The sequence below is a fragment of the Terrapene carolina genome, unplaced genomic scaffold (genome assembly GCF_002925995.2).
Source record: "Terrapene carolina triunguis isolate 2854851 unplaced genomic scaffold, T_m_triunguis-2.0 Scaffold174, whole genome shotgun sequence".
Taxonomy (NCBI): domain Eukaryota; kingdom Metazoa; phylum Chordata; order Testudines; family Emydidae; genus Terrapene; species Terrapene triunguis.
This window is the reverse complement of record NW_020664525.1, coordinates 1,668,285-1,680,495: the sequence shown is the minus strand read 5'-3', so window position 1 is coordinate 1,680,495 and position 12,211 is coordinate 1,668,285. Positions and strand designations below refer to the sequence as shown.

Below are 12,211 nucleotides of genomic sequence, written 5' to 3'. Positions count from 1 at the left end.
GGCTTGACAAAGCCCTGGCTGGGATGACTTAGATGGGGATTGGTCCTGCTTTGAGCAGAGGGTTGGACTAGATGACCTCCTGAGGTCCCTTCCAACCCTGAGATTCTATGATTCTGTGAGGAATGACACTCTGGGTTAGCTGCACCTCCTGAGATGGGAAACGCAGACAGAGTAGCCTAGGGAGAAGAGACGACAAAGGTGACTTTTACACTACTTTTGCACTGATTCTGGGCTTCTGCAGGAGCCAAACTGGCCCCTAAGAGCTGCTCTGTCTTCCAGCACCCTCCTCGGGGTTGTCTACAGGCTGCACCAGAGCCCAGACTCCTTCATAGTGCCTATGGACACACACCCTTCCACCCCCAACACATCCCTACCCTGGGCTTGTAAAGCAGCACAGGGCCACTTGCACCAGTCTGGGGCATTGTTTCCCTCTACCGCTGCAAACTGCCACAGCAGCATACAGAGGCCAGAGTGGAGTGCAGAACTGATTCCTCTGAACTCAGGCTACACTGATACTTTTGATGCATCTGAAAGTAGCTGTGCTGACGTTAAACTTATGGACGAGCTTTTCGAAAGTAGGGCCTTAATCTAACCTCCTAACTCCATATTTTGGCACCTCAATTAGCAGCCTGATTTCTCAGAGTGCTGAGCACCCCACATTCTGCACCCCGACAACTTCAGCTTGGCGACACAAGGTGGAAGCCAGAAGAGAGTGCAGCCAAAGGTTTGTGAGATTAGGATGCCTCTGTTAATTAAAATGGGCCATATACTCCTCTTTGTTGTCAAGACGTATAGAGAGAGCTGAGGTCACCAAACGATCGCACAAAATGAACATGGAGAGATCCTGCAGTCTCAAGAAAAGAAGAAAACATCTGAGGGAACCAGCAGTGGGCACGCTAGAAAACACTCACTGAAGAGATCAAAAAGTTACAGACTCTGCCTTGGGGAAGCGGCAGAGCCCTGAACTATTACACATATGGCAGCAGCTGTAATATGGGGGCAGGGCGTATGGAAATGAGTAGTAAAAGAAAACTTTTCCAAGCCTCTGAAAGTCTCAGATGAGTAAGTCTGAGGCTACGTCTTCACTACAGGGGGGGTCGATTTAAGATACGTAAATTCAGCTACACGAATAGCGTAGCTGAATTCGACGTATTGCAGCCGACTTACCCCGCTGTAGGGACGGTGGCAAAATCGACCTCTGTGGCTTCCCGTCGACAGCGCTTACTCCCACCTTCGCTGGTGGAGTAAGAGCGTCGATTCGGGGATCGATTGTAGCATCCCGACGGGACGCGATAAATCGATCCCCGAGAGGTCGATTTCTACCCGCCGATTCAGGCGGGTAGTGTAGACCTAGCCTGAGGCTCTTTGGTGCAGATTTTTAGAGGCATTTAGATGCTGCTCCACTTTGAAAGTGGTGTAATTCTACCGGAAGAGTCTAAAAGTCACTTTAGAATAGAGTGTCCAAATGTGGGGTTATATCAGCATAGCTGTAGCAGGATAATTATTCTATTATAGCTATGCCTTTCAATTTCCACCATGTAGACAAACCCTTAATCTCTCTGCACCTCACTTCCCTGTCTGTAAAATGGGATGGGAATCTTTCCTTTCTTTCCACCTTTTGACCGTCTTGCTTAGATTGTAAAATTAGATTATATTAGTCTAGATTGTAAAATTAGATTAGATTTTGAACTGTCTGCGGGAGGGACTGCTTCTTACTGTGTGTTTGCACAGCACAATGGGACCTCTAGGAGCTACCGTACATCATAGTAACTCGCCACCGGCCAACCTGAGACGTGACCCTGGGTTCCCTGAAAGTTGGAGGCTAACAGAAATGATCAAGGCGGACATCGGTATAGCCAACGCTGCAGTAATAAGGGCTATAAGTCAACAAGTGGCGCTTCAAGCCAATCTACAACTTTGCAGGCTATGAGTGCAAAGGACAGCCCACTGAGGGGGTCACCCAACTGCGGCTGTTCAGTCCCATGAGCCCACATGCTGCAGCCGCCTTGTGCACCAGCTGTGAGGGAGGCCCTGAACAAAACCTTTTTATGAGGAAACTGCAGTAATCTTGTGGTCCTCTGGGCATGTATTGCAAGGTCATTGTGGAATAAGCAAGGGACAGCCTGCCCCAACTGCATTATAGCACAGCATTGACTTACTGTCCGCTTGGTGGAGTAGCTGAAGACCAAATTCTCTCATTTACAGGGGTTGAGCTCATGATTAACTCCACTAATTTAACTGGATTGGGACAGAATTATTCTGAGTCCCACCCTTGTAATGAGCGGTATTTGGCCTTTTAATTGGTTTTCCAGGATAGCAGCAACAGTACCTGTCCCTAACTCCTCCCACATCTTTTCAAGCCATGCCCCCTTTTTTCAGGGGTTGCAGTGTCATTTTGCCTGGTGTGTTGTATTTACATGGCAGCTTCCCAAGGAACAGCTTATTTGGGCTGTGCATAGAACATGGAGGCAGGTGTCTAGCAAGCTGCTGGGCTTTACAGCTTTGCAAGCCATGGGAGCATATGGCCCAGATCCTTAGGACTCCACCATGTCTGCTTGCCTTGTGCATTCAAAGCTCCTATTGAAACCATTGGGTGCAGGGGTGGAGAGAGAGGGGAGATGAGACCCCTACCCTACAATATGTGATTGTAAAGGGATATATCGATGTACCTAAGACAATACACCTTCACACTGAAAAGAAATCCCACTATATAATGAAACTCTGTCCACCTTGGCCCAGCTCCACAAAGAAATCAATGGAAGTTAGGAGCCTAAATACCTTTGTGACTCTAGTTGTTTGCTTCTGTTTTGCTTCCCTTCTCCCTCTCTCTTTCTTGTCTATTTAGATGGTAAAGTCTTTGGGACTAGGACAGTCGGTTTACAGGGCCACTCAGTATATGTGTTTGCACAGCGCCTACCACAATGGTGGGGCCCTGAGCTCTCCTGAAGCCTCTAGGTGAGGCTGCATTCCAAATACACCAATAATAGGGGGCTGGGGAAGGAATGAAAACACAGCTCCCCCTGGAAAACTTTAATCCCTTTCCTGACATGTTGCTGTTCCCGAGGGGGTTCTCCAGCCGAGCTTTGGCCTGCTTTGACAGCGATGCCTTGGCATGGGCTCTACCTCCGCGGGGTCGGCAGCAATACCAGAGCTCATTTACTCTGCATTTCATTTGGAAAATCTCAATAAGCACTGCAAGCATGCCAGTTATTCCTCCTTCCTGACCCTGCTCCTTGGCACCCATCATTCAACCTTGATTTACTGTCATTTTGCTCACTTCTTCCCCCTCCTCCTTTTAGCCAAATGCCAAACATCTGTCTTGCTTTTTCTTGCATTTCCCCAGAAAATATTTGATCCAATTATTTATAAATGACTGTCATGTAATTAAGACCTGCCTGGGCACAGGGGCCAATTTTTTTCCCCTTCTTCCTTTGGACAAGCAGCTCAACAAGGTTGGATTGTTTCATTTTTCTTTCCTGAGGAGTAATTTCAAGGCACTTTGACCCAACTGGGCCATTTCGATTGCAAAGGCTGAGATCTGTTTATTAAGCTTCATAAGCGTTTGGTCTTAGGAGATCAATTAGCTGGCGGGGAATATTAATCAGAGTTGGGGGGGGGGTTGCTAAACAGCCCTTAAAGGCAGCCACTGGGAGTCACAAATCCACAAACACAAGCACACAATGCAGTGCTTCGGTCACCCCTTTCACCCTTCTCCTGTCCCCGCCCTCTGTTTACAGGTACCAGGGATTAGCACATCTGTGATCTCTCCAACAATACTCTGTGGGAGCAGATAAAAAAGTGAGGCTACTGGGCTAAAGAGGGAGATAGCAGCGCGTTTGGAGTTCACAGGAGATCAGTAGCTTTGTTGAACAGGTTGGAGGCAGAAAACAATCTATAGGGCTAGGAGATAAGGACTCACCTGGCCACTGGAAACCCGCAGGGTGAGCTGTCCAAGACTTCCTACCTGCCAGAGACTGTGGTCAAACACCAGTTCTTCTGCCTGCTTCGGCAGCCCAGATGTGACCGTCCCGAGGGCAGCCCGGCTCTCATGTGGGAGAGGTTCTGTGAATTCCATTCTCCTTGGAGGTTCATTTCTTTTCGTAACCTCCAAAGTGTAGCATTAGCCACCTGAATATCTGGTCATCCTCCTTCGGAATCAGGGTTCTCCTGATCTCCTCTAGACCAGCTGTTCACTCGACCCTTCTTTTCGGTCCTTTCTTGTTCTCGGGTCTGACACTTCCCAGCCGAACAAACCGGACATAGGCTCCATTCCCTCTGGTTTGCAAGAGAGTTTCCTGCGAGCCATTGGACGGAGTGTGTGTTTTGAATGAACCCTCTGCCTCCACCAACTTTGCAGCTAGCCACAAGCTGTATCTAGCCGATTGAAATAGGGGACTGGGACTTTAGTTATTTACTGCTCGGGAGAACTGCATTTGTCCTCTTGCCTCTGATCATGAGGCTAGTGCTGTGTGTATGTGGTAAATCAACAGCTTGGCAGAGAACCGTAAGAGGTAGGGAGAAAATTATAAGGGGAAAAAAGGTAAATGGGGTGGTGGGAAACAGACAAGGTTATTCATCACTCCGGTGGCCACTCCGTAGTCAATAGTTGCCAACCCCACCCCAGCCATCAGTGAAATACCGAGGCAGAAATAGTGGCTCAGATTTGGCAGGCTGCGTACAACAGCCAAGGAACACGGGACAACAACAGCTTTTAAACACATTGTGACTTTCACAGAGCCTAGCGTTATTGACTTCTTTTGTTACGCATAGAAATGCTAATGAGAGGCGATGAAAACATGGCCACAGAATGGCAAAGGATCATTCAACACAACAGCAAGTTTAAAGTAGCCGAGTTATAACCCAGAGCGTGTAAGGCAATTGCTTTCAAAGAAAAAGAAAAGAAAAAGTCATCCGGCTGGATGCAAAGTTTCAAATTCCCGCAAGCCAACTTTGCAACCAAAACAAGAATACAGGCACTACACTTCCTGGTTAGAAGTTTACCAGTAAATACGTTTATTTCCCATCCCCCAGTGATGTTTGAAGCAGACTGGGGGGGGGGAGAAGGGGGGGCTTTGCTGCCTACATTTCTAAATTCCACCGCGGCAGAAGAATAGAAGTCAAACTTTATTTTTATTGTATTTTGTAAAGCACTTGATCTTTGCTTGGGAAACTCTATTAATTGAATGGGTTTGCCTTTTTGCCAGGTCTCTTTATCATTATTTATGGGCTTTAAATTGTTTAAAGTTCCCTTGACGTTCAATTTACAAGTTGGGGGACTTTTTTTTTGTTCTGCCTTTTGTCCTCGAGCAAGACATCGTGTTGGAAGGGCTTTGAAACGCCAAACATGAGAGGCTTGCCAGTGAAAGGGGAACAGGCTAGATCGCTTTTAATTCCACCGTGTTAGTGAATGGCTCTTTTACATAATTGCAGGAGCTGTTTCAAAGCCAAGCCAGAGGCTGACTTCACTTAGAACCGCATGGAGTCTATTTTGGGCTTTCAGATTAAAAAAAAGAAGAAGCATGAATAAAATCGTTTAAAAAGATGAGGCTTTAATGCTTTGCCACTTGCAAATTGGTGTGTCTGATGGGGAATTTTACACAAGAACCCCTTTGTGAGCCCATATTGGACACTTGAGGGACTCTTCTAGGTTAGCTGGATATGAATGCAATCGCCCTGCCCCTAAATAAAACCATCCCGAGCTATTTCTCAACGCCTTACCAGGGAAGGTTGCAATAATGATTGAATGATCCAGGCGTTGTAAAGAACCCCAAATAAGAGTAATTCCCTGAGAATCCAACACATTTCCCCGGGCAAATGGGGCTGCTCTGGTAGACAAGCAAGAAGTGCAGAGCGACACCGCAAGCAAAAGGAAGAGTGTTGAAAGCTGACATTCACATGCTGCCTGTGTGTTGTGTTTCATTCAGTTATTTCCTCTCCAATCCCAGTAACATCAGCAAACGACCAGGTGGGCGCTTCCTCCACCGAAAATTACAGGAATCCACATTACAGTTCCCTCGCCCTGCTTGTGTTCAGCCACAAACCAACCATTTAAATACTGTTAACTCCAGCACTACACACCTACATGCAAAAATGTGTACGCTGAACTAAACAAAATCTAGCGTTGCTATAGAGACTTCTTAGCTGGTGCCGGTGATGCTGACTAATCCTGGCCTCTACCCGGTCTAAAATTGGTGTCAGGAGTGTTCTCATTACCTAGTGTGCTGTAAACTTTGCTTAGGGACAGAGTGCTTGCTTTACCAACGGAGCTAAACTTGTGCCTGGCTTGTGAAGCAGCGGTGGCTTTCCAGAAATGATTTTTGCTCTTCCGCTGCTGATCGAAGTTGCAAAGGAATATATGCAAATTGGCTTGCATACAGTGCATGAGAAGAATAGACTGCGGCCCTCTGCTAATAGATAGATAGATAGATAGATAGATAGATAGATACTGGTTAATCTGTACAAGGAGCAGACTAAAAACTGTAAAGGATTTTATTATCTGCAGCCCTCAAGCTTTAAACGCATTGCAGATAGTTTAAGGTGTCTGGGATCGATCTTGTTAATCACCACAAAACTCAAGGATACTTTTATGACACGTACAGTCGTTTTCTAAGCAGTTAAACATTACATGAGAAAATATGACTTTTGCGTTTTAGGAAAAGCACACCAGTAAATAAAACCTCCCATTGATGGGTCTATGCCGGAATCCCTATATAACAAGCCCCTGCAGTCGATATCTCCAGTAGCACTTTTTATATAGATGCAAATAATATGCCATCAAATTATTCCTAATGTGGAGGTACTTCGAGGGATTTTAAATCGTCTGGTGAGTGAAATCTAAATACAGAATGATGGCAATTTTCCCGAGACATCGAAAGTTCCCACCATGATATTTGAAAGTACGATTTCAGACGTTTGTTTCTTGATTGATTGGAAATATTTGCTCGCCTGGCGATTTAAAAATCAACTGATGGGCACATCTGTGACAAGTAGCAGAGAAAGATAAACCAAACAACTTTCGGAAAGATTAAGGGTCTGTCATAACCATTTTGACACGCCAGTAAATGAGTGAATTGCTGTGGTATTTCAATGAGTGGGATTATTTAACGTCCTCCGGGCTTCAGAGTTTCTATTTGGATTTTGACTCAGATGACATCAGTCGATTCTGAAGTAGGGTTTCATGTGAAATGTACTTGTTTCCTGCTACATGCCCCCTCTGTCTCTGCACCCATAACGAATTGATGTAAATATACACTGGGCTCTAATGGATTCCCTCCAAATATACAGGCATTCTGATGGCTCTCCCGGTACACTTACCAGATGTCTTTAAAATTTGCTGGGGGATGTTTTGTTTTTTTCCTCCTTCGGGATAAAGTACAGTGAGGTCTCCAGCATTAGACAGTCTGGTGTGATGCAAAGTGGATTTCCCCCCATCACGGAACCTCGCTGTAAGAGTTATACTGGGATGAAGATATTCCCTACCGTGCCATAGAGTTAGGAGTCTGAGAGAGAAAAAGACAGACAGATTTGCAAAGAGTTGGATCGATAAATTCATAAATATCGATTTGCCTTTATCTTCCAATTAAATGTACATGTGAAAAGCCTCCCATCACTGGGGTCACAGCACCCATCTAGAGAGATCACTGTCTTGGTTAATGTTTCAAACGGATGATATCCCACCTCCCAGCCCCCATACACACACACTTCTGTCCTGTTGCAGCTGTTAAAACTGAACAGCAAAACATTGGTACATCAGTGGGGATCGGTTCAGTAGATCTGTTTGGCATGTGCACCGGTTAGATTTGTATTTTCCCCGCTTAGGTTCCCGTGGAATCTTATATATTTTAATCTTAGTTTTCAGAGAGAGAGAGAGAGAAATCAACTTTTGATAACCTTTAATAACAGAAAATCAGCCCAGTGAAAGACAGTTTTATGCCTGTAGGGGCTACAGCTCATCATTAAATCTTCGTTTTCCTACTAACTAAGCGGATCTACTGTCCTTTAAAAAAAATGATTGAATTAGTGCATCTTTTTAAAAGTGGGCTTTTATTTGGCAAAACCTCGTAAAACCTCCATCAGGCTCCAGCGATGTAATCAGGCGACCATTTCAAGCCCCCCACTTCTCCCTGAGGACCGACCACATTCAAAAACCCCAAACACTCGCCCTTTATTATCGTAATTGTGGGTGGGAACGTGCACGGAAAATGTGTATTAAGGTTTCCAAAGACCAAGAAGATTTATTTTTTTTTTTAAATTCTGTTCACCGCGAAAAAGGAAACAAACTGAAGAAGGGGGAGGAGGGAATCCCACCGTGCCAGCCATCCGGGAGTTATCCCAGCCCCTGTGAACTACCCCCAGCTCCAGCCTGCGGAGGGGGAAAGGGGGATTTCTGTTTGCACACGCCGAGCAGCGCCCCCGTCCCCCCGGGGCTGCTGCACGGCGCAGGGGGGCCCCCGGGCAGTGTTAATGGCTCTTCACAAGTTAGCCCGGCCGGTCCCCTGGCCCGCAGCCCCCCTGACCCCACCCCGCCCCTTCTGCTGCTGCCCAGAGCCCAGCTCGGGCGGGGGGGCGGGGCCGAGGCCAGCTCCCGCCCCGCCCCCTCCCCCGCCGCCGGCCAATGGGCAGCCAGGCGGGCGCCCACGTGAGGCGGGGCAAGGTTCGGAAGCTGGCAACATGTGAATGAGAAGCGGCGAGCGCAATTTAAAGGGGCTGGCGGCGCCCGGAGAGAGCCCCGCGCGCTCCGACCCAGGCACCCGGCCCGCGCGGCAGCGCCAGCGCCAGCGTCTCGCTCACCGCCCAGCGGGGCCCCAGGCGCCGGCGAGGGGATGCCCCCGCTGCCCCCCTGCAGCACCGGAGCGGACCCGGCGCTCGCCCTGGCCTGACTCCTGCTCTGCCCTGCACCCCCCCAAGCCAGCGCCGCCGCCCCCAGCCCGCGCGGGCTGCGAGGCGCCTCCTGGATCTGCCTGGCTCTGGCTGCGCGCCGCGGGACTGGCCGCCTGCTCCGGCCTTTCTGCTCCGCCGGCTCCGGTCCCCGGCAGCTCTATGAGTGCGGCTTTCCAGCCCTCCCTCAGGATGATGCAGCGCCCCTTGGGAAGCAGCACGGCCTTCAGCATAGACTCGCTCATCGGCAGCCCTGCCCAGCCCAGCCCGGGCCACTTCGTCTACACCGGCTACCCCATGTTCATGCCCTACCGGCCGGTGGTCTTGCCCCCGCCGCCCCCACCCCCTCCGACCCTCCCGCAAGCCTCGCTGCAGCCGGCCCTGCCGCCCTCTCACCCCCACCACCAAATCCCCAGCCTGCCCCCCGGCTTCTGCTCCAGCCTGGCCCAAGGGATGGCTCTCACCTCCACGCTCATGGCCACGCTGCCCAGCAGCTTCTCCGCCTCCCCGCAGCACCAGGAGGCGGCCCGGAAGTTTGCCCCCCAAGCTCTCCAGGGCAACTTCGACAAAGGCGAAGGGATCCCGCAGGAGACCGAAGAGGGGAAATCCTTCCTGAGCAAGGAGAGCTCCCTGCTGTCATTCGCCGCCGCAGAAGCCGTGCAGGCGTCCCTGGGTGAGTGGCTACACGCCTTGGTCTGTGCGCGCAGTTAGAGCAAGTTTCTTCCTCCCTTTCCATCGCCCCCTTTCAGCGGAGCCAGGGTGGGAGGAAGGGTGATTGTCAGGCGATAAAGCCAGATTGTGTTTGGTGTGTGTCCATCCATACCATAACCATGTACATTTCACACACGTAGCAATTCCATTCCATTGGGAGAGGTGATCTCCAGATATGTTTTGGCTAGGAAATAAACCCCTCTTCCCCCACCCAACTGAAATCCTGGGGGAGGTGATGAGCCCCCCCCACGTTATTTCCAAAGGAATGCACTCGACAAGGGTGGATGAGATCTAACACTGCAAAGCGCAACCTAATCAAACCGAAAACTTAAAATCTATGTCACATGTAATTACTACCTTCTGTCTAATCGCTATTTATAACCGCGCTGCCTGTACTGAAGGAGGCCAGTTTGATCTTACAATTGATTTTAAGCGGGTTTAAAAAAAATCGCACGCAGGAAAGAGTCTCATCTCTGAAATATTTAATCCTCCCATGGAAAAAGATGTGTTTTCCAAAGAGAACTAATCTCGGTGTAAACACTTTCTTCCCACGGTTCACAGTGCTATCGAAAGAGGAGAAGTTTTAAGTACTTCCCAAACAAATTAAGTTTCCCTTTCTCAGTTTTTTTGAGAGGTAAAGGACCCATCCTCCGTTTTCCTCCCATTGTTACAAAAATATTGGCAAGTGAAATATACATGGCTACCGGTAGGTACATGCAGAGAACTGTCTCTTCAATCTTGTGTTATGACAGAAGGTAACATTTCATAAATCGGTTTGGTGCGAGGCTATGGGGGATGATGTTCCAACAAATCTATAATGATGAGAAAATATCGGCCAGTGAAGAAGTGTTGAAACGGGCAGTGAGAAATTCAGTCTGAAGGAAACTGCTATATGTCCCGAAATGTTACTTTGTGTCTGCCAAGATCGGTGTTCTCTTTCCTCCCTATAAACCCGCTGGCTTTCTTCAAACTCAAATAGAGCTTCCTCCCGTATATAAATACAGAGACCTAAATCGAGGAGGTTTTAATTCAGTAGAACTAAAATTTATGCTGGAAAATGTGCTGGGAAGCTAAACATCTGCAGAGCTAACCGTGCAAAATGTAACGAAATGCCTTTGGTTTGCTTTCAGTAGGGGCTGTCCGGGGTCAGGCCAAAGATGATTCCAAAGCGGAAGACGACTCTAAAGGCAAAGAGGAAAGTTTCTCGATGGACAGCGATCTAGATTATAGCTCTGATGACAATATCACAAGCCAAGCCGCTCATAAAGAAGAGGACTCTGGCAACGCACTAGAAGAAAACACCCAGAGCACAAATAACTCAAACACCACCACATCCACTGGCAAAAACAGGCGGAGGAGAACAGCCTTTACCAGCGAGCAGCTGCTAGAGTTGGAAAAGGAATTTCATTGCAAAAAGTACCTGTCTCTGACAGAGAGATCCCAGATCGCTCATGCCCTCAAACTCAGTGAAGTGCAGGTCAAAATCTGGTTCCAGAACAGAAGAGCCAAGTGGAAAAGGGTGAAAGCCGGCAATGCCAACTCGAAGACAGGAGAACCCTCCAGAAACCCCAAGATCGTGGTACCCATCCCAGTCCATGTCAGCAGATTTGCCATCAGAAGTCAGCACCAGCAGCTGGAACAAGCCAGACCCTGATACATTTCCACTACCCCTTCCCCCCATCCAAAAGTTTTGATCAATGTTTCGAAATCGGGTTAAAAACAAACACACACAAACTTTAATCTGAACCTTTCGACATATCAAGTAAAGCAAGAATCGATTAATAAGAGGCTTAAAACTGTCTTTTGTTTTGGAGCGGGAATATCAAACCCTTGAAGAGACATAATAAATATTTATTATACTGTCCTACTTTGTATATAAAGTGCTGGATCTCAGCTGCAGTGTTTTGACTCTTATGGGACCAAATAACCAGTAACATGAATTCTTACATTCCAGAAGAAAACCACAACAAAAAACTGCAATGCATATTACTCATCTTTTGGTTTTTGTTTTTTTTTATCATTTTGAAAGGTAAAAATGAAACAAAACTAAGAGGTTTGTTTTCCCTTTTTTGGGTTGGCTGAGTGGCAGACATTTGGGTGACTTATTTTCATTATTATTATTATTTTGCCTGGCTTGCTGTCGATTTGGTTGCATATTCTACTAAGCCATGTTTGAAAAGCACGATCCTCTCTATTGTGTTTAATTTATTTCAATGTAGCTTTTTCCTGATAAGTTATGAAATTTAAAAAGAAACTCAGTCTTGTGAATAAACAAAATCAAAAACGAAAATGAAAAAAAAAACCAACCGACTTCTGTACAGAATTTCTTGTGTGAGAGTGGGAGCATTTTCCCTCCTAGGACAGTATCATTTTAGGTCTGGGTCCTCTACTTCTTAAAGGTGAGGTTTATTGTCAATAGGAAACATTTAGCAAAATACCTAGAGTTGAACTCTGGGGGAAGGCAGAGCTTGCCCCCAAGCTGATGGCTGAGTTTATGGAAGCGAATTTCTTCTATAATAAATTGTAAACAAAACCCTGCTGAAAAGGATGTTATAGAAACAGGCTGGCATTGCAGAGCCTAGTCGAGGAGGGAGCTGACCAGAAGGGAATACCGGTAGCCATG

At 47.5% G+C, this 12,211-nt stretch overlaps 1 protein-coding gene across 2 annotated transcripts; it reads left to right on the top strand.

Moving 5' to 3' along the window:
- Positions 1-8,803: 8,803 nt before the first annotated feature.
- On the top strand, positions 8,804-11,860 carry LOC112104172 (homeobox protein GBX-2). 2 transcript variants are annotated; one of them, XM_024196338.3, is made up of 2 exons: positions 8,804-9,550; positions 10,719-11,860. In XM_024196338.3, the coding sequence occupies exons 1-2, from the start codon at positions 9,040-9,042 to the stop codon at positions 11,240-11,242; spliced, it is 1,035 nt and encodes a 344-aa protein (XP_024052106.2). In that variant the 5' UTR covers positions 8,804-9,039; the 3' UTR covers positions 11,243-11,860. The 2 variants fall into 2 exon arrangements, with proteins under 2 accessions (XP_024052106.2, XP_024052105.2); XM_024196337.2 differs by having other exon boundaries at positions 8,899-9,550; positions 10,722-11,860.
- Positions 11,861-12,211: the final 351 nt, after the last annotated feature.

Bases quoted from the DNA above. Each gene is read 5' to 3' on its own strand.
- LOC112104172 (XM_024196338.3), top strand. From the start codon at position 9,040: ATGAGTGCGGCTTTCCAGCCCTCCCTCAGGATGATGCAGCGCCCCTTG. The intron at 9,551-10,718 runs GTGAGTGGCTAC...GTTTGCTTTCAG, and splicing joins AGCCGTGCAGGCGTCCCTGG to TAGGGGCTGTCCGGGGTCAG.